This window comes from Indicator indicator, chromosome 1, assembly GCF_027791375.1.
Source record: "Indicator indicator isolate 239-I01 chromosome 1, UM_Iind_1.1, whole genome shotgun sequence".
Taxonomy (NCBI): Eukaryota; Metazoa; Chordata; class Aves; order Piciformes; family Indicatoridae; genus Indicator; species Indicator indicator.
Genome location: NC_072010.1, coordinates 94,481,072 through 94,508,848, shown reverse-complemented (window position 1 = coordinate 94,508,848; position 27,777 = coordinate 94,481,072). Strand labels below are relative to the sequence as shown.

General features: G+C 43.4%; 1 protein-coding gene across 1 annotated transcript in view; it reads right to left on the bottom strand.

Moving 5' to 3' along the window:
* Nucleotides 1–26,592, bottom strand: part of LOC128973521 (alpha-2-macroglobulin-like) — a 50,123-nt gene extending 23,531 nt beyond the window's left edge. The window contains 19 exon segments of the mRNA XM_054389893.1: nt 834–933; nt 1,600–1,770; nt 1,983–2,132; nt 2,435–2,577; nt 3,866–3,929; nt 4,981–5,208; nt 5,660–5,821; nt 6,718–6,827; nt 6,959–7,073; nt 7,764–7,887; nt 8,592–8,676; nt 10,831–10,999; nt 14,429–14,449; nt 15,064–15,116; nt 15,660–15,816; nt 16,673–16,856; nt 26,334–26,440; nt 26,442–26,485; nt 26,517–26,592. Coding sequence (XP_054245868.1) covers nt 834–933; nt 1,600–1,770; nt 1,983–2,132; nt 2,435–2,577; nt 3,866–3,929; nt 4,981–5,208; nt 5,660–5,821; nt 6,718–6,827; nt 6,959–7,073; nt 7,764–7,887; nt 8,592–8,676; nt 10,831–10,999; nt 14,429–14,449; nt 15,064–15,116; nt 15,660–15,816; nt 16,673–16,856; nt 26,334–26,440; nt 26,442–26,485; nt 26,517–26,592 — 2,263 coding nt within the window.
* Between the last annotated feature and the right edge of the window lie 1,185 nt (nt 26,593–27,777).

The following is a 27,777-nucleotide window of genomic DNA, read 5'->3' as shown; positions in this document are numbered from 1 at the left end:
ACATCTTTTCAAAGCAGCCAGATGTTTCAGGCCATGCTCTGAAGACAAATCCCTACATTTCAAAGCCAGAGATCTAATCTGTTATGAACAGAAGACTAGAGTCTACCACCAGACCAAAACCTATCCTTTTTTAGTAGGTGCTTGGGTGCTGCTCCAGAAAAGTCAGTGACTGGAAGTGGTATAGGCGAGAGTGTTTTATATAGCTTTGCCTTTCTAATGTCACAACTATTCAGAAAAACAAAACAACAAACAAACAAATAAGCAAACAAAAAACCCAAACCAGAATACCTCAACTAATATTATTATTCCATCTTTAGAGTCACTGAAGCTACAGAGAAGTGACCTGACCTACCCAGCCTCTTACAGTCATGTGAGATAGAGCTGTGAACAGAACCAAATTTCTCAGCCCCCAGTGTTAGAACATCGACTCCCAGAATTGTACCACCTTCTCATTTGTCTTGGCCCATTTTTGCCCTAGTTATTCCTCTAGTTATTGCTATAATGTGACTGTATAGAAGTAAACACTCTTTTTTTTTCAGGTTTCCATAGCTAGACTCAGATGTGATGGAAAAATCCACTACTTTGTCCTGGCAGAGTGTTTTAGTGCCTAAAGGGTCCCTGCTGTAGCAGCCATCATGGGAATCACTGAGCACATCTGTCTAGCGGAAGATAAGCAGGTAGCGGTGGATCAGTTTCACAGTTCAGGACTGAGTGCAGAAAGGAGTAGAATCTGATCTGCTTAGTGCAATTAATATTCAAAGAAGGAGAGGGAAGGAAAGAAGTAGGGTGATAAATTTTAGGTAGTTGTGTGGGAGATAAAATAAAGCAGTTACTAGAACCACTGTAACTTCTTTCCATCATGTGTCCTGGGTAGTGCTGGCAGATTTCAGGCTTGTGGATCTTGCTATTAGTGAAGACTTTTAAGCCCAATTCCTAGTAAACAAAGAGAAAGAAGAACAACAAATATGCAAATACACTTTGGAAAATAATATGTAAAGAATAGATGTACTTTAATTTGGTATCACTCAGAATAACAAAGGCTTGTATATAAATATTAGATGGACTGGTTCAACACAGATTTTGAGACTTTATCATGTTACTCTCATCCTTAGGCTGAATTCTGGCTAAGACCACAAGCCTACCTTGGGGACATCTGCTAAGGTCAAAATGAAGTATGTGAAAAGCATAGGACTGAGGGTACCCAGATAGTCTTGTGCAGGACTGTTTAGATGGACATAGGTGAGCCTGTGAGTTACCAAATAACTGACACTTTATTAAAGATCTATCTACATCAGATAGAAAGAGAACATGTATGACTAAGGAAGAGTTTCTAATACTATGGCATCAGAAGTCACTTCTCAGGACTGTTTCCTTCCTCAACCCATATTCACAGGTTCCCCTATTAGCAATGAGAAGCAGAGAGGCACTCAGATACCAATGATGGTCTACACAGATACAGGCCCTGAGCCTGGTTACTTTCTTGCACACAAAAGTGAGCAAATTCACAGCAAAGTTTATTAAAAAGTCTTTCAGGACAGGTGAGGGGAGGAGACTGAATTCCAAAAAAAAAAGGAATAAAAAAGAAAGGCTGGCACTTACTTTGAGAATGTCATAGGCATCACCTTCACCATCAGGAGAAATTGGTATGTAGACAAATCCATTTAATAAAATGTTATCAAGTGACACACAAGGTTTTACATTGTCTTCTTCAAGGTAGTAGCCCTTGAAGCTATAACCTCGGATTTCCTTCAGTGGAAGAAGATCATACACCTGGGTAAATGAGAACAACCAGGGAAAACGTGGCAAGTCAGCACTTACTAGGACACAGACACTACCTAACACTCTATTGATGAAAACTGACATCTAAAACCATGTGTAATGAGTGCAACTATAAAAATACACAACTCCATGACTACAGTGGTGTTAATAGGTACTCGATTGGGTCTTGTACTTACTCTTTACCAGAAATGACCAAGACTTACAAAGCTAGGAGAGAGCTCGTCTTCAGGCTTCATAAGGATAACACTCTTGTCCACAGAACGGAGGGCACACAAAGACCTTGGTGAGGCATGGAGTTGCAAGCGTGTATTGGAAGCAGGAAGACCTTCCTTGGGTACAAAACTCAATCTGACCTGCAACCCCAAGAGGAAATTAAAGCAGCCACTTCTCCAGACATTGTTAGATGCTACTGCTAGGGATAAGAAGGGACTTCTGAAGATCATCTAATCCAACCCTCCTGCTAGAACATTCTTGTATTGTGAATATGTGCTGAAATCCACAACTTGTTCTAGAGTTTCAGTCATTAATTCTTAGTCAACACCTGGTCAGACCATTTCATGAACCCATTGTGAATTCCTTCTCCATTCGGGAATTCATTGCTGATCTACTGGCAACAAGGAAAGCAAAGGTTACATAAACTCTGGCTTATACTCACTTTATTGGGGAGGCAATTTTCAATCTGGAAATCTGCTGAACTGGCAATGACTTCCCCGCTGGGTAAAGTGGCATACACAAGCATCCGTGCCAGGGGAGCAATTGCTGCCTCAACAGGGAAGATCAACTGAAATGTTCCATAAGCTAACAAAGGGGGAAAAAAGGCTAAGCAACATACAAGAAGTTCCAGTATATGCATTTATCTTCCCCGGATTAAAAAAATCAAGTTCACTCATGCTGAACATTTTTTAGCTAGTCAGGGCAGGGATACTGATACATGACTGAAGTCTATGGCTGTGGCTGAAGACAGCTGCATTCAAACATTGATTGTGTAGTAGTCAAATGAGATGAGTTTGGTGGGCCTCAGTGTGCCTTCTAGATTCTCCTCAGTTAACATCTGACATAATTTCTTGGTATTCCCAACCCCTTTTTTTTCTTCAAGATTTCTGCCATCTACAAAAAAGTAGATGAGGTAAAAATCATAGAAATAAAGGACTGTTGTAATGGCTGGCGGCAGTTAAAGTTTGCAGAGTGGCTGAAAGAGTAACTTTGCCAAGTTATTTCTAAGCAAGCATTTAGCTGGAGCACCAAACAATTTCTCCAACCACAGTGGAAAATATCTCTCTGTTGAAAAGCTCTTTCTGTCTGGGCCAGATCTACATGTCACAATCTGGACAAAGTGATAGAATATGTCTTGGTATGAACCAGGGTGTTAGTTTAGTCTAGTAGCCAGCAGATACTAGTAGTTAGTGCTGCTAATGAGGATGCAGACCTTTTTATAAACCTACAGTACCCAAGGTCTTTTACTTCTATGTACTGTTTATTCCCACTGCAGTGCAGCTTCTTCTGACAGGCATCCAAAAAGTCTCCACAGTCTCGTTGTTGAAATACTTTTAAAGATTCATCATAGTCAGTCTGAGTTACTGGAATGTGTAACCCATGGATATTTATATAAATAAAATTAAAGAATTGTTTACAATATTGATATGTGTGTGTCTGCATGCTTATAAAGGAGAAACAATACCAAAAGAATGAACACAAGTGAGAGAGAGAAAGAAAGGAGTCTCTTTTCTTCCTTGCTCAATGTACAAGTGAGTTTCACAACACTTATGCATCCACAATCTGAACAGGGCAGAGAGGTCAGGGGAAAGTGTTGGTTTCATGAAAAAAACAAAACAAAACAAAAACAAAACAGGATGCATATTTTTGCTGGATTTTCTAAAAATTTTTGCTTCATCAAAATAGCACCTGACAGAACTCACAGAAAACAAAACTAATCCAAGCCATTACACTTAAAAAGGTCTAACTTTAAAAAACATGTTTAAATTCAAACATTCAATACTTGAATTGAAATAACTTCTCTGCACACACACATACACACCCCACCTCAAAATTCTCATCAAAGATGCTAAAAATGCATAGAGCTGCTCACCATCTCCAGGAGTCACTGTCAGATTATAGGTGTTTGCTAACGCAATGCCTCCCTTGGCCATCACCTGTGTGACAGAGAAACTTTCCTGTAAATGTTGCTGCTGGTGTTGAAGGGAAGGAGATTGAGTGTTCATTGGGTTAACTGTAGTATGTGAGTATGAATAGCATGGCCAATGTTAAGCAAAACCAAGAAGATACTAAGCAAGTGACAGACTGGTATTTACTGTATCTTTGGAGGCAGAAAGATCCACTTCTAGGATGACAAATGCTTTCCTATTGGTCTGGCTTTCCTTTTCTACATATTGCACATATAGATCAACTAGCCATCATTATGGCTAGAAGAGTCCTCTAAGATCATCAAGCCCAACCTTCAACCACTATACTCTCTAAACCATGACCCAAAGTGCCATGTCTATAATTTTTTTTAAATACCTCCAAGAACGGTAACTCCATCACCTGTCTGGGCATCCTGTTCCTATGCCTGACCACTGTTTCAGGCTCCTTGGGGAGCCTGTTTCAGAGTTTGAGAACCCTTTCAATGATTAAGTTTCTTCTAGTATCCAACTTAAACCTCCCTTGGGCAACTTGAGGCCATTTTCTCTCAATCTATCATTTGTTACTAGGCAGAAGTAATCAACACCCACCTCACTCCAACCTCCTTTCAGGGAGTTGTAGATAGCAAGAAGGTCTCCCCTCAGCCTCCTTTTCTCCAAGCTAAACATCCCTGGATCCCTCAGCCAGTCTTCATAAGACCTATTTTTCAGAATCAGCTGGTCTTCATATATGAATGAGAATTTGGAATAGTGGAAACTGTGTGTATTATGAAATGAGTTCTGGATGGGCTCATCCAAGTCAGTGCTCCCTCCATCAACCTTTTTTCTCTCTTCTGATCTTAATAAAACGTGTACACCCTACCCATGCTTTCACACAGAAGTCAACATGAGAAACATCCAGAAATGTGTTTAAATCCCACTGCCACAGGCTGGGATCTGTTTCTATCATTACAGACTCAGGACTAACCTTAGCAGTGCTGTGGTTGCTCATCAAGGAGTGTAGCTACATGTGCCACAGTGCTCTCTGTGGCCACAGAACAAAGCAACCACAAATAATTCTTACCAAATAGTAAATGATGATATTCCTCTGCTCTTCTGTGGCCTCTGGAGTGAGGATATAGTGCACCTGGATCTCTGTAGTGGAGCCACAATTTAATGTCTTGGGCTTTGGCTCAATTTTGAGGAAGCTCTTGCTGGGGGAATAAAACCGGCTTACTCTACGCATGGCATGTTCATATGAAGGTGTGATCCATTCGCTGTCATAGCAGTTCAGCTCAGGTTTATGGTCAGCCTGATAAAGAAGAATTAAAAAGTTACAGATGACCAAAATTAGATAACAATTCACATGAAAGTCCACAGAAAAACTGGATATTTTTCCAGTTTTCCCAGTCTTAGAAGAATCATAGAATCATAAAGGTTGTAAAAGACCTCTAAGATCAGCAAGTCCAGTTGTCAACCCAACACTACCATGACCACTAAACCATGTCCCGAAGTACCAAATCTACACATTTTTGACACCTCCAGGAATGGTGTCTCCACCACTTACTTCCCTGGGCAGCTTGTTCCAGTGCCTGACCGCTGTTACATGCGTAGGAGACACAGAGAAGAGAGGTGACCTGACAAGATACATGCTTTATCTTCCTGTTGGCAGAAACACTGATAACCCATGGGTAGATATTTCCCCTGATGATCAGAAAGACAGAGGCTTACCCCAGTCCATCTGCCCTGTCTCCGCCACTCACTTGGATTTCCAGGGAGGCTTCTGTGAAGGTGGTAGTGTCTATAGAAAACCAGGACTGTCCCTGCTCATCTGTAGTGTAATTCCCTTTGTATCTGTCTCCATCCACAGAAATCATGATTGTTTCATTGGTAATTGGAGCATTGGTGCCGTCTACCAGTTTCACCTAATAGGAAAACCCCCCCCAAAACCCAGTAACTTCAGATTTTAGACTAGAAACTGAAAGCAGTTCTCAAGTCCTAAAGCCTCTTCCTTCCCGCCCCGCCCACCCCCCCACCCCCCCCTTGTTAGGAAGGAAATTTCCTTACAGAAAAGAAAAAGCATAAATGTGGAAATGAGTGAGGTGAGTCCTGAGTTGTCTGAGTTAGCTGAGTTTGCCAAGAAAGTTCTCCACAAAACAATCTGATTGGCTCAGGAAAATTACCTGTCAGGGCTCTGAGTTCCTCAGTTGTTCACTCTCTGGTGAATATCATTTGTGACCTTCACTACATTATCATCTGCTTCTCGGTTCAGAAACTTTAAGTTCAGTCTTGTCCCTTGCGCCAGCCCTTGACTAAAGCTTCACTGAAGATAAACCCATTGTTTTCATCTGGCTAACTGAACTTTGTTGTTTGAGCTCAGCCCTGATTTATCATGTCACATTATCTGGTGGTCACTGGATTGTTGGCAGAACCTGTTACTGTCATGATTCCTGCTTTGCTTGGTGTGGTTGTGTACTGTGATATTATGCCCTTGTTGATGAGGTCACCATGCCTACATGTGTTGTGGTCACCCTTTCACTTGGATAATGTTCCCTTGTAGAATAGCCCGATCTTGCTGATCCCTGATGTTGTTCTCATGTGTCAGAACAAGAAGTCTTCCATTCAGTACTGGGTTGACTGCCTGGAGTTCAGGGCCACGTATCTGTTAGAGGTGCCCCAGCTATCATTTGTTCATCTGCCTGTGCAAGGGCAGAGAAAGGTGGACCATGCTATCTGCACACAGTGCTATTCCATCTGATGGGATTGTGTACTTGTCAGTTTGCTATGTCATTCGTTGTCCAGGGTCTCAGAAATTCCCTACCCTCCCAAAGAGTGGGATCCCTGGTCTGTACTGAGAGTCCAGAAGGTCAAAGCTGATCTTGCTCATGATGGATGTGATTCCACAAGAGCCTGTTCCAGTCATCTCTGTTCCTGAAAGCATAGTAAAGAGAGATTATTAATGAATAGCAGCTTTTCTAGACATGTTACTTCACCTTCCCTGTTTTTGCAAGGCCCTCCTGTTATGGCCTGCCATCACTTTGACATCTCCATGTGATACATACCTGTGCCATCTTCTGTGATCTTGCCTTGTACCTCAATGCTCATCTCATATCCCCTGCGCTGGAGCTGAAATATCTTGGTCTTTACTACACCAGAAACACAACCATGAGCATCTGCCTAAGCAGGAAATTGGAGGGAATGGTGCATTGTGAGACAAAGAATAGATACCCCCAAACGCAACACACTCAAATTCTGTTTGCAAAATCCCAGCCTTATGTTCTAGGGTTGTGTCCAAGAGCAGAACTTGTTTACATCTATTTCCTAGTGTTTCATCCACATATATTCTGTGTTGTGTGAGGTGCTTGGCACTCGGTTCTCCGAGACTGGTTTCCTTGTAAATTATTTCCTACCTTTGTTCTGTTTTTCTTTCAGTTTCGTCTTTATTCATTCTTTTCCTTGTTGTCATTTCCCCTGTGTTTTGCCTACATACAATGTTTTCCTCAACTCAATGTTTTATCCTCAACTTCTTTGTTCCTTGCTCCTTGACAATCCTTCATGCAGTTACAAAATTCTTTCACAGGTTCTTTTCTCAGTCTGAGGCCTTGCAACTGCTTACTAGATACTCATCACTAGTTTCAATGGGGTCAGGATTTCAGCTGTGAGACTTTCCTCACCAGTTCTGTTTCCAGTTTAATGACCCACTTCTTAAGATTGCTTTCCTTTGAGAACATCTGCTTTTCCCTGCACAGGATGTTATCTCTGGTGTCCTATTATCTCCAATATCCTATAGTTGCAGATTTGGCCTCCCTCAGACAACATTGCCCATGTCCCATATGAAGGACCACCACATTTTAATCTTGGTCTCACCTGCCTAGTGAATTCTTCACATACAGCTTCTGCTTCTTTTCCATAACAATTCGAAGCAGAATGGGAAAATTTCCGGCACACTTGGACATTCACCAAACCAGGAACAGGTTTCCCATAAGTGTACCTATAATGACAAAGTATTATTATATTAGATGATGAGATAATCAGTCAGAGTCACATTCAGAGAGATCTGCTTAAAGACATCCATGGATGACTTCATAACATTTCTTTTTAAAGGCTGACTAGTCTGATACTTTAATGATCCTAGTGATTATATTTCAATCACTTCCATGGTAAGAATCTTTCATCATCCATTTAACCTGTCCTAGGTGGGAGGTCTCTGTGGGAATGCAGAACAAGATTGTCTGTAGAAAATTATTTCAGTCAGGAGTATTCTTTTATCACATACTGCTGAGGGTTCAGTGAAGAAGTAGAAAGGCAACAAGTATCTCAGGAGGAGCAGTCTACAAGTTCAAAATGAGAACACTGGGTTTGCAACATCTGTTTAAGTGATATCTGATCTGACATCTCTGAGTATTTAAGGATTCAGGATTGGTAGAGAAGCTCTAACTGAAGAAATGTAAAGACAGAGAGAAAATGGACCATTAACTGGGAGGAGGTAGCTGCAGATGGGTTTGGCATCATCTTTTAAGGAACATGGAGATGACCCTTGACTTTCAGTGCTCAGACTCAGGATTGATAGGGTGGAATAAGCCTGCACTGGATGTCTGAGCAGAGTATGAAAAGCCTTGCCCAACTCTAGTTTCAGTATGAGAAAAGAGGAGTGAAGGATGAGCAAGGGAGATTTACTCCAGCTCTGTGACTCACAGACCACAGACGGACACTGGAAGTTCCTTGTCCTTAATAGTGATCATCTTGGGCAGCTTCACCAGGACTTCGTACTTAGGCAGCACTAAATGGGAGAGAGAAAGTCTGATATGAGAATCACAGAATCATAGAATCACTGAACAGTAGGGGTTGGGAGGGACCTCTGAAGGTCATCTGGTCCAACCTTCCCATTAGAACAAATCACACAGGAACATGTCCATGTGGGTTTTGCATGTTTCCAGAGAAGGAGACTCCATGACCTCCCTGGGCACGCTGTTCCAGAGCTCTGTCACCCTCACAGTGAAAAAGTTTTTCCTCATGTGTTGGCAGAATCATATGCTCCAGCTTGCACTTATTGCTGCTTGTCCTATCATTGGGCATCAGTGAGAAGAGCCTGGCTGCCTTCTCCTGACACTCACCTTCATATATTTATAAACATGACTGAGGCCATCCCTTAGTCTCCTCTTCTCCAGGCTAAAGAGCCCCAGGTCCCTCAGTCTTTCTTCAAAAGGGAAATGCTTCACTACCTTAATCATCTTTGTACCTCTGCACTGGACTCTTTCAAGCAGTTCCCTGTCCTGCTTGAACTGAGGATCCTGGAACTGGACAAAATATTCCAGATGTGGTCTCACCAGGGCAAAGTAGAAGGGGAAGAGAACCTCTCTCGACCTACTAACCACATCCATTTTAACACACTCCAGGATGCCATTGGCATTCTTGGCTGCAGGGGCACATTGTCCAACCTGGTCTATGGGGTTGGCCTTTCCAAGATGCAAGACTCTACACTTGTCCTTGTTGTTTTTCATTTAATTTCTCCCCACCCATTCAGGTCCCACTGAATGGCAACACAGCCTTCAGCCACAGTTTTGTGTCATCAGCAAACTTGCTGATAATGCACTCTGTTCCCTCATCCATGTCATTGATGAATATATAGAATAGTACTAGTCTCAGTCCCTTAGGGACCCCACTAGATACACATCTTGAGGGGTGGTGACTCAACCACTGCCTTGGGCAGCATGTTCCAACCCTTGACCACTCTTTCAGTAATGATTCTTTTCCTAACATCCAATCTAAAGCTCCCTTGATGCAACTTGAGGCCATTTCCTCTCTGTTCTGGGTGAACACAGTCTGCTCCCACAAGCCCCACTTCACCCACACAGACAGGAGGGAACCTGCTTTAGGTTGAGATAAAGAGTTTAAAGAGATGTACAATTACCTTAGCCTTATTTCACAGAAAAGCACAGCAAAGCAGAAACAGCAGCTGAAGCCATCAATAAAACAATTCCCTCAATCCAAGCACACAGCAGCCAGCCCAGCAGAAAAAATCAGCACCCCAAACCTAGAAGCCAGAAGCCACAACCAGAACAGAAAACCTCTCATATTACAATCTGTACTTCAAATCCCATGATATTTTAATCCAGCCAGCACTTTCATTTTGAAGCTGAGGTGTCATCAGCATGGGACTGAATACGTATCAGCAGACTCAACTCAACCCATGACACTCTCGTCCTATCACTTGTTACTAGGCAGAAGACAGCAACCCTCACCTCACTTCAACCTCCTTTCAGGTAGTAGTAGAGGGCAAGGTCTCCCCTCAACGTCCTTTTCTCCAGGCTAAACAATCCTCGTGAAACTTGTGCTCTAGATCCCTCACTAGCTTCATCGCCCTTCTCTGGACATGCTCCAGCACCTCAATGTCTTTCTTCAGTGAGGGGATTGTATGATTCTATGATTTGTGGAATGTTCTTCAAACTTAAGGTTCCTAACAAGCATGTTTTCTAAGCTTTTGCAGAAACATGGGAAGAGAAGGAAAAAGAGAAAGGACTACAAGTGAAGAAATAGAACTAACATAGATGAAGAGTTGCAAAACAGGGTCACCAAAACATTACCCTCTCTTACTCCATATCTAGTGTTACTTACCACAAGCTGCTGGATTGAAAAATAACTAAAACAAGGTCAGCTGAAATTGGTGCCACAAGCCATGCACAGGTAGCCTGTCAGACTCTATATTCCCAAAAATGCTATGAGCAAATACAAGCTCAGATAGGTTGCAGAAATGCCATAAAGAGAGCAAACACCTCTGATACACAGCATCTTGTGGGTTAGTCCTTCTGAACTCCATTGCATGTATATTCAGTCCCTCCATTCTCTATGCAATTCCCAGGCAATCCCTAATTGAGGGGTCACAGAGAAAGGCATTGCTTTCAGCCCCACTTGCAGCCCATACTTCTCTCCTTACCATATTCCTCCACGCTGAAGGAGTGCTCCACATGAGATGAGAAACTCTTCTGCACAACTATTTTGTAGGAGCCTTGGATGGGGTCTGAGGTGAGGGGGAAGGAGAGCTGTGTAAGGCCAGTCTCTAGTTCCACACCTTGCCATTGGTACACACGATTCCTCTGGGGATCCTGCAAGTGAGGATAACTCAAGGTCACAAGACAGCAGAGGAGGCTTCCAGGGTCAGAAGAGTGGAGTGCCCAGTGTACATAGATCATAAACGGATAGAATTGTTTCAGTTGGAAAACACCCTTAAGATCATTGAGTCCAACCATATCTAACTCTACCAAGCCTGGTACTAAACCATGTCCCTCAGCACCACATCTGCCTCTTTCACCTTCAGGGATGGTGATTCAACCTCCTTACTGGGGAGATTATCCTGTCTGAGAAGGGTCAGTGAGCATTTACCTGTCAGTTCTGCATGACTGGCATACAAGAAAGCTTTTTGATCATGGAACTCCTGTATTGTCTCCCCTTCATCTCTACCTGCATGCTTATGAAGGATGGAGCCAGGAAGCTGGGAAAGACAGGCTGGCAAGATAGCAAGATAAAGAGATGGACTGCAGAAGTAAGTGGGGCACAGGGACAAAGGAGGGACATTTTAGTCCGCTTTACTTGCTATACAGACTGCTAAAGGTCTTCTTCCATGCCTGGAATAGAGACCAGCTAAGTAGAGGTGCATAATCGTCTGAGGAATGAGACACTTAGTCATGGGGCTGAGAAGAGTCCAAATCTGTGGTGGAGTGGTGGAAACAGGAACATGTATATTCCACACATGTCCATCCAACTGAGAGTTCTCCCTTCTTGTCTCTCTCTGCTTCTAACACTGAAGCTAAAATCTCATCGCTACAACATGTGAGTATTGCCCATTATGAACTTTCAACTACAAACTCTCCAAATTCTTCAGATTAACCCCAAATTTCTTGTAGAAGTCACTGAACTAGCTCAGTGGTGCTAGATTGATGCACCCTTTTCAGGCTCCTTCAGCAGGATAGTTAAAGTCTACAGTCCTTCTGCATGGTCTTTGCATTGTACCTTGGCTGTCACCAAAAGTCTGTTTATTCTAGATAGTTGTGTTACTCAAGGTATGTGACTGTGTGCATTTACTTCACTGAGATTTTATCTCAGGTCTTAGGGGAAAGGGGATGTGAATGACAACCTCTGGTTGGAGGTCACCACTCAGGGTGCAGAAAAGGGGCAGAAACAGTCCAACAGAGGCCCATGAACATGATGAGGGGACTGGGCCTTATGAGGAAAGGCTTAGAGACCTGAGGCTCTTCAGACTGGAAAAGAGCAGACTGAGAGGGAATCTTATCAATGCTCACCAATATCTAAAGGGTGGAGGTCAAGGGGGTAGGCTTGGGCTCCTTTTAGTGGTTCTCAGTGATAGGATAGGTATAAATTAGAACACAGAATTTTTCATTAGAATAGGAGGAAAGATTTCTTCACTTTGAGGGTGCCAGAGCATAGGACCAGGCTGTGGAGGAGCACTGAAGAGGTTGTGGAGTCCCTCTGGAGAGATTCCAAACCTGCCTGGACACATTCCTGTGCAACCTGATCTAGACTAACCTGCTTTAGCAGGGGGGTTGGACTAGATGATCTCCAGAAGTCCCTTACAACCTCTACCCTGTGAAGAAGGCACAATCAATGTTGGACTCGATGATCCTAAATAGTCTTTTTCCAACCAAAATGATTCTATGAAATGGTTCTATGATTCAATAAAATGTACTCCATGGTTCTAACCATATCCTCTTCATTTTCATGTTTCAGCTCACCACTTAGTTTGAGGGACACCACCAGGCTTCCTTGGAAGAGGAATTCAAGAAAATGTTTAATACTGGGCTTGTGAATTTGTTGCCATTTCTGTGATTCATTTATAGGCCTGGAAGTCAGTTTGTTTGTTTTTCCAAAGAAAGGTTGTGGGGTTTTTTTTGTTTTGGTTTGGTTTGTTGGTTTTGTTTTTGTTTTTTGGTTGTTTTTTTTTTTATGACAGAAGCAATAGGCCAGGAGAAGGGTTCAGAAATAATAGACTCACACTAACTTCTGCCTTTGTGACTGACTATGATAAGCTCGAGACATTGATGGATTGAAGAACCTCTATCTCCTTAGCACCACTGATTTTAACCTGTCACCTTTCTTCACACATGCCACCCTTTGCTTTTGGCCAGTCCAAATTTTGCACAAGTGTGTGGTGAACTGCACTGGTATATCTTGATCTGTCTGAAAAAAAAATACCCTAGAGAAAAATGGTGAATTTACTGTCGTGTGAGTTTTCCACTCTGCAAGACTGCCTCACAGACATCTGTGCAAGCCAGTGCTGGACTGAGCAGAAGCATTGAGGAAGGGAGAGGTGATAGCTGGGACGGAGGACAAGGCCTACGTAAGGTGGCTTAAACAGCATGGACAAACACCATGCCTCCCTGACTGGAGCTGAAAACACCGGACGGCCTTCTCAGAGATAAAAATTGAAGCCTGTCATGGTACTGGCACAAAAAGAAAAAACGAGTGATGACTTTTTTCAACTTGTAAGACAAAGTCATGTGAGATTTCTGGAAGCAGTGGATAGTATTTATTTCTTCTTGCTCCTTTCATGAAATTCCTGTACTCAGTCAGGTGTGATCTTGTTTGAAGGGAAGGTCTACAACCCTGTGGGAGAGCTTCAGCAGAAGGTAGTTCTGAGATGCTCTCCACCTACTATACCACTCCACGCCCCACACTCTCTTACTCTTCTTGATCCAAATACTTACAGATTGTCAGTGGCTCTATCTTGGAAGTTTGCTGATGGAAAGAGAGAATGATAAACTCTGATAGGAAGATAGAAAAGAAGAGCCTAATCTGTTTCTGGCCTCCCTTATGCCTCCTCTGTTGTGACAACACTCCCAGCTCTAGACTGAGATGGTGCAGAATGGAAACAACAACATCAAGCTGCAAGAAGCTATGACAGGACTGACTACGTAGGACTTATAATCACACAAACCAACTTTAGATTTGTGGACATTAATTTCAGCAATCTTTGTGCTGCTGTCATGGATTCAAGATCCATCTTTCTTATCAGTTTTCCTGTAAAAGATGTCCCAGATAATAATTGTAAATTCAGGTGTCTCAGATTAAAATAAATTTTTTAAAAGGGTACTTGAATCAGAGACTTTTGTCTGCCAGTGAAGTTCAGCCTTTTAAATGGGGGAAAAAAAAAAGCAGACAAAAGGCTGTGGTTGGGAAGACAGGGAATGTCTACTTACACAATTTTGTTTCTTGAGTGTTGATAGTTTGTTTAACATTGTTCTGTGGTTTCAGCTACAACTGACAGATGAGAAAATCTTAGTTCTGCTTGGGAAGAGGAGTAAGCTATTCTGATGTGACCTCTAAGTATAACTCTTCTCACAGCTTGGCTTGTACCAATCAACAATTTTATTCCTACAGCACATTCCCTAATCAAAGAACCACACAAAGGAAAAAGGTCAATTGCATATGTTTTTTCCATGAAAACACCACTGCTGTAGTCTTCTACCTCTGAGCCTATACACTGTGCTGAAATAACACATGTGTAGTTATCCACTCACCTGAACATAGACAAATGGAAACTGTGGGGAGAGAATAAAGGAGAATCAGTGTTAGAAATATGAGTCTCATATGGATAGAAGTACTTTCCAAATTTGGTCTTAATGGCAGGGGAACAACATTCTAAGAAGTCCTTTTGGATTCTTCTTTTCTATACTTGCTATTTCCTTAGTTCTTGATGGTTAAGGGATCTCTTCTACATTTTACTGTCCCAACTTTTTGTCTCACTACAGTATGAAAATGTGATAAAGTAGGATTTTTCAAAGAACTTGTCTTCATCTTGTTGCCAAATAAGCTAAAAGCTGGACTTACACCTACTGCCAAGACCAACTGCACATCTGGGTCTCTTAATGGAAGCTTGTCCCAGTCATTTTTTCAGTAATGAGATTCCTGCCTACATGCTTGTTCCTTTGCACATCTGGCTTTGAACATCTATATACCTTTGAAAAAAGGGGTTTGTTTCTCAGTCAGTAGAGACAGCTGGAGTATGCCCCAGGACAGGATATTTAAGGGTCATGGGGGGTGTGAGTAACAAATGATCATACACTTTAAAGGCTGTCTTCAGTGGTTCTGGATGATGGTCACAATGATGTTAACTGGGAATTAAATCTGGAACAAAAAGGAATTATGGCTCTACCTTCTCATTCAGAGGATAGAAGTCTTTGTCCAGGGAGATGATCCGAAACAGAACTGAAGGGTGTAATGGAAAAGAAGGGAATTCCACTGTTAATTTTGTACTGATTACTAGGAAATGTCAATGTTTTGATAATTTATAACTCATATTCATTCCTTGGATCACAGTCTCTGAACTGAGATCTCTAAGTTAGGGAAAGAATTACTTCAGGCTCTTTCTCTTGCAGATGGTATGAGACAGATAAATTTAGAAAGATAATCAGGTTTTGGCTGAACTGAACTGTCCCTTAGGAGTGCCTGTCCTGTTTTGTTGATTCAGGTGCAGCCACAGGAGACTATGCTTTGAAGTCATCCCAGATTCATGCCTCTGGTTGAGTAGAATGAATCTGAGCCTATGGTTACATCTGGCTGAGATGCTGTGCCTGGAGAATGAAGAATAGGAATGATGAAGGTACCATATGATCTAGATCTCAGCTGACAGAAATTAGATTTACTGAGTACTTTAACTCCCCCATCTGAAGAAGTCTGAAAACTTTAATAAAAAGGAGTTGAAGCCCATAATGTTTTCTGCTGTCGGAGTCAAGACCAAGCCAATCGTACCTTTCTGTCCAGGCTTGTAGATGGGTTTGTCTGTCTGGATGAAGACCAAGCTCTCATAATTCTGGACCAGCACGGTCTTGCGGCTGCTGAACTGCAGTGTCACCCCCTTCACCATCACAGTGACAAATGCCACCGATGTGCTATTCGATTTTGGAAGCTAAGGAAAAGGAACAAGATAACTGCTTTACTGATTCACCCCACTGTAGGAAGCCTTTGAAGGATGGAGTAGCAGATAGATCTAGAAGTTGCCTAAAGAGATACCAAAGACTCAGTGCCGGAAGGAAGAGAAAAACATGGGGGTTTTGATAGGAATTTGGAGGGCTTGTCTCCTCCACCTTAAGAAAAGCTTTTTCTTTCAGAGTTGTTACAATGATAGATCTTCTCCATATCCCTGAGTTTTCCCCTTGCTGCTTCTTCCCCTCCTTCCAATACTGGAAAACTTTTCCATTCTTTCTCTCCCTTTCCTTAGAGAAATACTGAATCTGATCTTGTTCCACCCTATGATTTATCAAAAAGGAAATCAACCCAGATTAATTATTTAGAGACTGGGAGCGGTTGCTTACATTATTCACCGAGCAGCCTTCTGCAGAAAATAATCACGAATAAGGCCCAGAAGGAGACAAATGACCTAATGGACCTCACTTCCTTTAACCATTCCACAGTTTCTACAGTTCCAGTTCTACTTTACTCATTTTCACCTTGAGGCTTACACAAATCACGCAGACATAGGGTATATTCTGACAGACAGAGCTGTAGGGTGAAGAATTCCAGAAGAGTGCTCTAAGCCCTATAGGGACAGAAATTTCACCTGGGATGCAGATTTTGGTAACAGTGGAAAATTATTCTTTATAAGGCTATCACAGTTGATTTTCCACATCAAATTAATTTTTTGTTTGGCTTAGCTTAGAAGTTTCTGATTGCAATGTGTCTTATTTCCAATTTATGGACTGTTTAGATCTGCTACACCACATCAGCTGGCACAAGCGATCAGCCCACAATGATAAAATACTCACAGAGAAAGGGATGCAGGTGAACATGTCCTTCTCTGACACAACATCATCAATCAAGCTCCTGTTTTCCCCTTGATATTCGAGTGTGGCACTCAGCGTCACAGACTCGTTCAGGTGGGTCAGCTGAACACAGACTTTCTCAGGAGAATCGGTGTGTATCAGAAAGGGCAGCAGCACCATGTACTGCCTGGGGACGGAGGGAAGCAAGAATCAGAAATGTGAAACAGTTTTAAGGCAAGAGTATTAAGTGCAAGGTGAATTAAGAACTAGCTGAATGACAGAGCACAGAGGGTTGTGACCAGAGTGGTGTGCAGGGTGAGTTTGTTGACCTGTGGTTAGTGGTGTTTCCCAGGGGTCAGTGCTGGGCCCAGTCTTGTTCAATATCTTCATCAATGACTTGGATGAAGGAATGGAGTGTAATCTCAGCAAATTCGCTGATGATACAAAACTGGGAGGAGTGGCTGACACCCTGTCGGACTGTGCTGCAATTCAGCAAGACCTGGACAGGATGGAGAGTTGGGTAGAGAGGAACCTCATGAAGTTCAATAAAGACAAGTGTAGATTCTTGCATCTGGGCAGGAATAACACCCTGCACTGGTACAGGTTAGGGGCTGACATGCTGGAAAGCAGATCTGTAAAGAAGGAGCTGGGAGTGCTGGGAGTGCCAGTAAAGCACCTTTCTGGCCAAGAAGGCCAATAGTATTTTCAGGTGTGTTAAGAAGAATGTGGCCAGCAGGTCGAGGGAGGCTCTCCTCCCCTTCTACTCTGCCTTGGTGAAGCCACATCTGGGTTATTGTGTCCAGTTCCACATAAACATAAGGAAAAAGTTCTTCCCTTTAAGGGTGGCAGAGCACTGGTGAAAGCTGCCCAGAGAGATTGTGGAATCTCTGTCTCTGGAAGCATTCCAAACCCTCTTGGATGCATTCCTGTGTGATTTACTCTGGATGATCCTGCTCTAGCAGGCATATTGGACTAGATGATCTCCAGAGGTCCCTTCCAAGCACTACCAGTCTGTAATGCTGTGAAAGGAAATTAAGAAACCATCATGCCTAACCCATTACTGTCCTTGTGAATCACAGTGCATATGCACATGAGCATTCATTTTATTTGGGGTTTATACATATTAAACTGCTTAACTAATTAGCCTAAAGAAGGACAATGTTTGCAGTGGAAGGAACAATTTCTGTGCCAGAGGAGAGTCCTTTACAAAGGATGTTTTCTTCAGTATCACAGCAGGGGGTAGGGATGGTGTGAAAGGCTCCAGGCTGTTAATTGATTTTTATAGATCCCACAAACTCCTATTAAGACTCAAAGGCATTAGCTTAAAAAAAAAAAATTAAAAATTGAAGATTCAGCAGTTTTAGGTCTGAAAAATCCACCCACTTTCCTGGCATATCCTGTCTTTGCCTACCCAGGTTTCCAAATCCTTCTCATGCTAAGTGCTTCCAGTTTGGGACATTATTAAGATGAGTTCACAAAGGTTTTTGGAGAGTAGTTGTATTGCAACACAAGTGTACTTGGATCCTCAAAGAGCTTTTGACAAAGGTCCCTCCAAAAAAAAAAAAAAAAAGTTCTTAAACTAAGATGCCATGCAATAAAAAAGGTCATTTTACTAATTCTTTGTTAAGAAATCAGATTGTTAATTCTGATCTGGATTAAGTGATTAAAAGACAGGACACAAAGAGTAGGGACCAGTGAAAATATCCAGAATTTGTTTTGGGACCGCTGCTGTTCAGTAGACTTCTAAATGATCTGGGAAGTACAGTTCTCTGATAATTGTCCAAGGTAAGAAAATACCTCAAACTGATTTACATATTAGTGGAAAACTTTTATAATGGTGGGATTCTGAAAGAAAAATGGCAAGAGGACTGTTCATTATGAGAAAATAATTAATGAAGGAAACAAAAATTACCACAACAGCATATGTGGTATTGTGTATATGCTATATCAACAAGTGGGCTGTTGTCACTCAGACATGAGTATTGGGATAAGCAAAAAATGGACTGTAGGGAAGCGTTCAGAAAGGAATAGACGACATCAGATACAGTTACAAGGTAGAATCATAGAGTCCTAGTATTGTTTTGGCTTGAAAAGACCTTTAAGATCATCAAGTCCAACCATTATACTTCCACATCTTGCATGTGACATCCATTTAAAAAATGGATTTAGCAGAAAATATTCAGTGAAAGACAGAAGAGGTACCTGAAATGTGGAATTATTTCTAAAGGGGGAGACACTAAATAGATTAAGGTTCTTCAGCTTAGAAAAAGGCATGGGAGAAAACTAAGTCATGACATGCACAAAGAAAGTATGGTTTGCTCATCACCTGTATAACACATGCAGGAAACAAGACCAGGCTGGAGAGTTGGGCTGAGGGGAACTCAGGAAGTTCAACAAAGGCAAGTGTAGAGTCCTGCACCTGTGGAGGATTAACCTTCTGCGCCAGTGCAGTGCTCTCCAGCTCAATACAGACTAGATGATCTCTGGAGGTCCCTTCCAACCCCCACCAGTCTGTGATTCTGTGAAAATGTTAAGCAGCTGGCTTAATAATAGAAGGGAGCAGAAACTTTCAAAAAATTAAACTGAGGAAGATAATGCTACCAGGTGTTGTAAAATCCAAATGTACAGTTCTGGTATGGCCAGCCTGTGGCTTTTGAGCCTCTGGTGCTCTCAAGCAGAGAGGGTATGCATACTCAGGTTGCACCAGGTGATAGACAGCAGCCAACTGTCCTTCCCTAGGTGAGAAACAAAAGACCACTGAGTTGGATAATTAGGGCCTTACTCTATGTTCAGCCAAGTGCAGGTCCTTAAAAGAAGTTGGATTGCCATTTGCCAGTAACTCTCCAAGACTTTGGCACCAGCTACATCAAACTATGTTATGAGGCTCATAAGGGAACAAAGATCAGCTACTCATGATACAAAGGTTATTAAAAATGTCCTGGTTAAGTAAGTGCCCAGAAATGGCTAGAACACATAGCAGCATGGGTGTAATCACTGACACAGTTAAGACCTTGAGAAGCTCCATAGGGCTACATCAGTTGGGAAATTCATTTCAACAGTACTTGCTCTGCTCCTCTACTCTGTCCCTCAGCACCTACAACTGACCACCAACTCACACAGAAGTAGTGTGGCCCTCTGATCTGATGTTGGACCATTTTTATGAGCCTGGTATTATTTTTTCCGTGTGCACGTTCAAGCTATGTAGATGCAGCTGTAGGAGGTTCTGGTGCCAATTCAGTCTGCCCAGTGTATTAATCCCTGTATGCATGGAATGGAACCTGTGGTCAGGACTGCTCATATTCCTTCTTCATAGGACCTTCACTGAGGATGGCCAATGTGTACCAGCTAAAGTGCCAGATAACGCCAGCTCTGGAGGAAGAGATAGCAGTGCACGTCCAGAGTTGCATTATTGCTTGGGCTCTGAGCTTTCGGGTTGTCCTACAGCTTCTGTGAAGGCAGTGGGACCCAGGCAATACTTTTGTTTCCCTCACTAACAGGCAATGGTGCACAAGCAACTCTGGTCAGTTCCTGCTGCTGGAGAAGCACTGAAAGGAAGGAGCTCCAGTCACTCAGGAGGTGATCTACAGCTTGTGACTATCTGCTTGCTCCAGTGCTCCCCTTCCTCTGTAGTTTTCTCACCACAGCTTCCCCAAATCCATTTCCCCTTCCACTGTCAGTGGCACTGGCAATCTGACTGTAACATCCAGTCTGCTGAAGGAACAGCGTGACCTAGTTTGTGGGGAATTTGGCTCATTCCTTTTCCTATTCACTGTTCTGCTGAAGTTTTGGCAAACATGCACAACTTCCCTCTTAACTAGGTTTCATGCCTTTGAAATAAGGATATGAAATGTGCCATTTATAAATCTTCCTTTAGCTCTTTTGGGATGTTGGTGCAAAGAGTTAGGTGAATTAAAGAACTATGAGAGCTTTACATAACTTGGGTCACAAATTCCATGTATAGACATTTCAGGATAAATAAAATCTAGGCTGCCAAAAGAGACGTCAACAACCTCCCTACATGTAACAAACTCTTCTGACAAAAAAGGCAGTGGCTCTGTCAGAAGCAAACATCAACAAAGGATAGGAAACCCTAGAGAAAGCAGCTGATGTCAAAATGATGAGATTATTTATGAGATTTATTATGAAGATAATGCTGTATCTTAAGATGGACAGCTGTCTGTGTATTGACTCTTAGCTAGCTCTGAGAACAAACAGTCAGCCAAAGAAGGCAGTGAATCACAGAATCACAAAATAGTAGGGGTTGGAAGGGACCTCCAGAGATCATCTAGTCTGACCCCACTGCTAGAGCAGGATACCCAGGAATGTCCAGATGTAGCATCACCAGGGCAGAGTAGAAGAGGAGAAGAACCTGCTTTGGCCTGCTGGCCACATTCTTCTTAATGCACCCCAGAATACCATTGGCCTTCTTGGCCATGAGGGTACATTGCTGGCTCATGGTGAACTTCCTGTCCACCAGGTCCTTCTCTGCAGAGCTGCTTTCCAGCAGGTACTGCTGTAACCTGCAGTAACCTGTTACTGCAGGTAGCCTGTACTGTAGCAGGGGACTATCCTTTCCCAAGTGCAGGACTCTACATTTGCCCCTGCTGAACTTCATAAGGTTAATCTGTGATTCTGTGATTCCGCTAAATTGTTCATGCAGTAGCCCTTGGGCCAGTCTGGGCAGCAAAAGACCTTAAAAATGTGCTCTACAGCACAGCTGGGAGGAATGATCCTACCTGGAGCCTTTGGTAGAAAGCAATTGGGGAGACCTGATAACCCCTAAGATTTTGGAATTGAAGATGCAGAGGACCCAAGGCCAACTATGCTCCAATTGAAAAAGAGGTATTGGCAGCATATGAAGGAGTTGGAGCTGCCTCAGGAGTGGTTGGTACTGAAGCACAGCTCCTTCTGGCATCCCAACTACCAGTGCTGGGCTGGATGTTAAAAGGAAGGAATTCCTGTATCTATTGCACATCTGATGCCATGTGGAATAAGTGGGTTGCATTGATAATACAACAGTTTTGAACAGGGAGCACTAGCCACTCATGAATCTTGGAAGCACTCACAAGATGACCAGAGGGCAAGGATTTTTGAATGTCACAAAAGGAGGAAGAGGTAATGCATGCTGAGGAGGCACCAGCATACTGCCAGATAATGAGAAGTAATATGCCCTGTTCACTGATGGGACCTCTCCCATTGTGGGAAAACATCGAAGGTGGAAGGCTGCTCTGTGAAGTCCTACAAAAGAGTTGTCGAAGCTGCTGAATAGGTTTGCAGAGGTGAAAGCCATCCCAGTGGCTTTAGGTGCTGCTGAATGGGAAAGGTGGCCAGTGCTCTGACTCTGTACAGACACATGGATGGTGGCAAACACTCCATGGAGGTGGCTACAGCAGTAAAAGCAAAGCAACTGGCAGCAGAGGTAAATGTGTCTTGGTCGCTGAATTATGGTAAGATACTGCTGCTCAGGTAGAGAACCTGTCAGTGAACGTATGGTGCAGGGAGGCTCATGTACCGAAGAGTTGGGCCACTGAAAAACATCAAAACAAACAGTGAGTGGATCAGGCTGCTAAGACTGAGGTGTCTTAGGGGGATTTGGACTGGCAACATAAGGACAAATTATTTATAGCTTGGTAGGAACATGACACCTCAGGTTATCAAGGAAGACATACAGATGGGCTTGAGGTTGAGGGGTGGACTTCACCATGGGCATTATCATACAAGTCATCCAGGAACACAAAACACATGCTGCAATCAAGCAAGCCAAGTGGTTGAAGGCTCTGTGTTATGGAGGGCAATGGCAGAAACATAAATATGAGGAAGCCTGGCATATTGATTGTATCGTACCAACACAAACCCACCAAGGCAAACACCGCATGCTTACAATGGTGGAAGCAACCACTGGATAGCTGGAAAAAGTATATCCAGTACCTCATGACACAGTGCAGAACATCATCCTGGACTTTGGAAAGCTAGTCTTACGGGACACAACACCCCTGAGAGAACTGTGTCACACAATGCGACTCTTTTCTGAAACAGCCTCATAGACACCTGGGCCAAGGAGCACGGCACTGAGTGTGTCCCTTATCATAAAATATTTCACATATTCACAGACTACATTGGGATGGAAGGGACCCACAAAGGTCACATTGTCCAACCCCTCCTGCAGTCAGCAGGGACACCTCCAACTAAATCAGGCTTCCCAGGCCCACATCAAGTCTCATCTTGAATGCCTCCAGGGACGGGGCCTCAACTTCACATCTATTTTATCACTCTCTTTGTAAAGAGCTTCCTCCTTATGTCCAAGGTAAATCTACCCTGCTCCAGCTTAAAACCACTGCCCCCTGTCCTATGTCTACAAATCCTTCTAAACAGTCCTTCTTCAGCCTTCCTGTAGGTCCCCTTCAGATATTTAAATAGAGTTATAAGGTTTCCCTGGAGTCTTCTCCCCTGCAGGCTGAACAGCCCCAATTCTTTCAGCCTGTCTTTGCAGGAGAGGTACTTCAGCCTTCTGATGATCTTTGTGGCCCTCCTCCGGACCCACTCCAGCAGGACCCTGCCTCTCTTGTGCTTGGGGGCTCCAGAGCTGGACACACTACTCCAGGTGAGGTCTCACCAGAGCAGAGCAGAGTGACAAAATCATCTCTCTTGACCTTCTGGCTGCACTTCTTTTGATGCAGCCCAGAACGCAATTTGCCTTCTGGGCTGCAAGTGCACATTGTTGGCTCATGTCCAGCTTCTCGTCCACCAGTACCCTGAATTCCTTTTCTGCATGGTTGCTCTCAATTTCATCATCCACCAGCCGGTATTGATATCGATCTAGGTAGAATTGTTTTGGTTGGAAAAGGCCTTTAAGATCTTCAGCTCCAACCATTATCAACTCTACCAAGTCTGTGCTAAACCATGTCTCTCAGCACGCATCTCTGTGTCTTTGAACCACCTCCAGGGATGGGAATTCAAGCACCTGCCTGGGAAGCCTTACTTCAAGCATTGGGACATACATTTAGCAAGGGCCACCACTTTGGTTCACAGTAAAGGATCTGCAAGTTGAGCTGGCCCTGCCTAATCCAAATTCTGATATACTGTAGAAAAGGATAAAGTTCCTGTAGTGCACATGAATAATATATTAGGGGAGGTGATCTGGCTCGGTCCTGCTTCAGACAGAGGCAAACCCATCCACAGAATTGCTTTTGCTCATCGCTCAAGGACCTGGGTGCACCCAATGGGTGATGTGGAAGAATGGAGAAGTCCAATGTGTAGATCAAGGGGATTTAATTGTGGGTGAGAACAGACAATGAATTAAATTATATGATGTTAATTGCTAAACAACCCTGCCATCGCTATTGCAGCAGCATGTCATATTGATATGATAGTAAGAATCACTCAAAATAATGAAGGATGGACTTTGATGGTAGTGGTGAGTACCCCTGCCTGTCACACGGGAGACCGGGGTTTAATTCCCCGACAGGGAGTTTAAATTTGAGGTGGTGGAGTCACCATCACTGGAGACACTCAAGAGAAGACTGGATGAGGCAGTTAGTGCCATGGTCTAGTAGATTGCTTAGGGCTGGGTGATTGGTTGGACTGGATGATCTTGGAGGTCTCTTCCAACCTGGTCGATTCTATGAATCTAAGCAAGGGGCAGTAGTGATGGAACTTGAATTGGCTTCATCAAGTGGCACGCAGTAACATCCTCAAGATAAAATTTTCAACTCACAGACCTCTCCAGGCACACCAGACTCGATCTCTGGATGCAGCATGCAACAATCCAACATCATCTCCCTTGCCCTGAAAAGACTGTTATGACAGATAGAGCCCCAAAGTCATGGATTAAACGGGGATAGCCCATAGATTAAGGAAAGGATATCTGTCTATTTGTGTGCATATATACAGGACAGGAAAAGCAGTGGCAAGTAGTTGGAAAGCATAGGATCTGGACGTGATGTAGATGGCATAAAATAGGAGGTGGATAATGTGTTCAGCTGTATTAGAGTTAATTTTCACAAGAAGTTAAGGGGGTCCACAGCCAGGATAACTGGACCAAACCAGCCAATATTTGATATGCTGATATCATGCCCAGTATATAAGGGAGCAAGTGGCTGGGGGAAGCCCTTCCAATTTGAGGGGAGAGAACAGCTAGGCTGGGTGGTGATGATGGGTTCTGAGTGGTGGGCAATTGCAGCATACATCACTCATTTTATATATATATATTTCATTATTATTATTATTATTATTATTACTGTTGTTTATTCTCTGTTTGTGCTGTTCTGTTACATTCTTCTTATCGCAGCCCATGGGGGTTTTACCTCTTTCTCCCAATTCTCCCTTCCCACTGGGATGGGAGAAGGAGTGAGCAAATGGCCACGTGGTGTTTAGTTGCTGGCTGGGGTTAAAGCACAACCACCCCACTTTGCTCCACCTCTCTCAGCCCTTCCTCCTTCTCCTCTCCCCAAATGGTGCTGGGATCAGGAGAAAGGGCAGCATGTTGCTCATAGCAGGAGACATCTGAGCAGTATGGATTCATTCCCTTTCCCTCTGATCCTGGGCAGGGATGAATTAAGATTACTAAATTTTCATAGAACATTTTGTTTGGAAAAGACCTTTTAGACCACTGAGTCAACCATTAATTACTTATCTAATTAATTGTAATTACATAATTACATCAGATTACTGTAGGGAGACCAGAGAGCTCTGCCTGACCCCTAAGTAGATTTTGTTTGCTATCTATCCCAGAAGCACCCGAAGAGGGCAAGTGAATGAGGGGTTGATGGTATAGTAACAGTGAAAATGTCTGAGGTGGTCACTTCTTCATCTCTGACCACAGAGTAAGTGGTAGTAATAATGCTGTGTCTTCTTCTATGGTGCCTGTGGGCAAGAAATCTGTGTAGGAAACTTTACAAGATCTGTGTTGGTAAGAACTGTGCTTTTGCCAGCAGAACAAGAGGCACAGTGTGTGACAGCAGCCAGGGTCTGAAGACTGAGGCTGCTTCCATCCAGAATAAAGGCTCTGGAGCAACTTGCTTTGGCAGGTGAGGTTGGGGATGCCAGACTCCAGTCAGCTCATGCCATCCTGGGCTGCCCCTCCCCTCAGGACCCTGGGGTGGATGCCCCCAGGAGGGTGCCAGCAGCAGGCTCTGTGCTGGAGGAGAAGAATCTAGGTCACACATCCTCTTTGGGAACAAGTACATCTGATGCTGCCAAGGGAAATGAACTGCCTTGAAAGAAACAGGAGAAAGCAAAGCAAACTAGCAAGAAAGCAGCAGAAGAATGGGGAGAAATAACTCAGTGACTGAAACAAGGATACTACAGGAAAGGTAAGTGCCCATGGATTCTAACACCATGCCCACAAGCCCCCTGACACCTGAAGGTTTCTAGGCAGGAATATAGTTAGGCAAAGATGCTGTGAGGATCTGGGTCTCAAGTATTGGGCAATTGCAGGGCAGAAGTGTTGGTAGAGCTCTGATGGACCAGGGCTGGACTGATAGTATGTCGCAGGGAGGGTGGGAATGGAGAGCACTGTCAGAGCTGTGCAGGAGGCTCAGGGTTTGGTTAGTGACTGGATGCAGGGCAGGAATGGAAGAAACTAGCAGAGCTGTGTGACAGAAAGGAAGAAAATGGAAGCAAAATACCTAAGACCTCCCTCCCCCCCTCCACATGGGTAGCTTACGGTTCAGTGGTGGGAGAGGTATTTCCAGGGAGGAAGAAGAGGAGAAGGAGGAGGATGCTTGGTTTGCTGGGCAGCCTGTCCTTCACCATAGTGCAGAGCAGGTTTCTGATGAGTCAAGCAGACACCCAGACTGGTTCAGTGCTGCTGTTTTCCTGTGCCTTGTAGTTCCCCTTCACTCTTTGCTGGGTCAGCCTCTTTATAACTGCTCTGTAAACAGCCCAGGGGTTGGAGGAGATAAGGGCTGGGGGCCAGGACCCATCCGGAAATGGGGAGAGGCAGAAAGGAGGAGCTGAAACAGAGGGACAGTGTTTGCCAGAGACTTTTCAAGTGGAGGAAGCGTATTTATTGGATAGTGCTTTTATTAGAAAACTTCATACCCTGCTTTCTTTAACCCATCAGAAATCCACAGTGTTGGGGAGATGAAATATGCTCAGCACACAGCAATATTCCCTGTGTGTGACTTCCAATCACAACACAGTTATGGGGTGCTGTGACCTTTTGAAGCCAAAAGCCAGGTTTATAAATATTTTAAGAACAAAAGGGTACCCACAGGCAAAAACATTGCCCATATTATGTTAACAGAATAATACAGTTGTTTGCAGAGGCAGTTGCTAACAGAGGTACTGTGGGTCAGACAATCTGTCAAGACTATAACCCAAAATCATAGAATCATGGTATCATTTTGGTTGGAAAAGACCTTTAAGATCATCGAGTACAGCCATTATCTAACTCTACCAAGTCTAATACTAAACCATGTTCCTCAACATTGCATCTCTGTGTCTTTGAAATACCTCCAGGGATGGAGATTCAACCACCTCCCTGGGGAGCCTGTTCCAGTGAAGAAGTTTCTTCTAATAGCCAGCCTAAAACTCCCCTGATGCAACTTGATGCCGTTTCCTCTCATCCTATCACTAGCTACTAGGGAGAAAAGATCAACCACCACCTAATTCCAACCTCCTTTCAAGCAGTTGTAGAGAGCAAGAAAGTCTCTCCTCAGCCTCCTTTTCTCCAGACTTAAACAGACCCAGTTCCCTCAGACTCTTCTTGTTCTGCCACCTCATGGACTGTATGTAGCTCAATGCTCAACCCTAAAAGCTAAATGAAGGCAATGATCTGAAATTCAAACTTTAGCTTTTAGGAAGTTGTGTGTGTACATGTGTGTGTCTTAAAAGAATAAAAGCTGTTCTTGATAACACTAGGATTGTGCCTAAGGTGGCCCATGCACTTTCATTTTAGAATCTCTGGTGGAAACCATCAGCTTTAGGAAAGGAATGTCTCTCTCTCTTCAGCACTTGCATCACCTTTCACAGAATCACAGAATTAACCAGGTTGGAAAACACTTTCAAGATCATCTAGTCCAACCTCTCATCCAACACCATCTCATGCATTCCAACTAAACCATGGCACTAAGTGCCTCATCCAGTTTTATTTTAAACACTTCCAA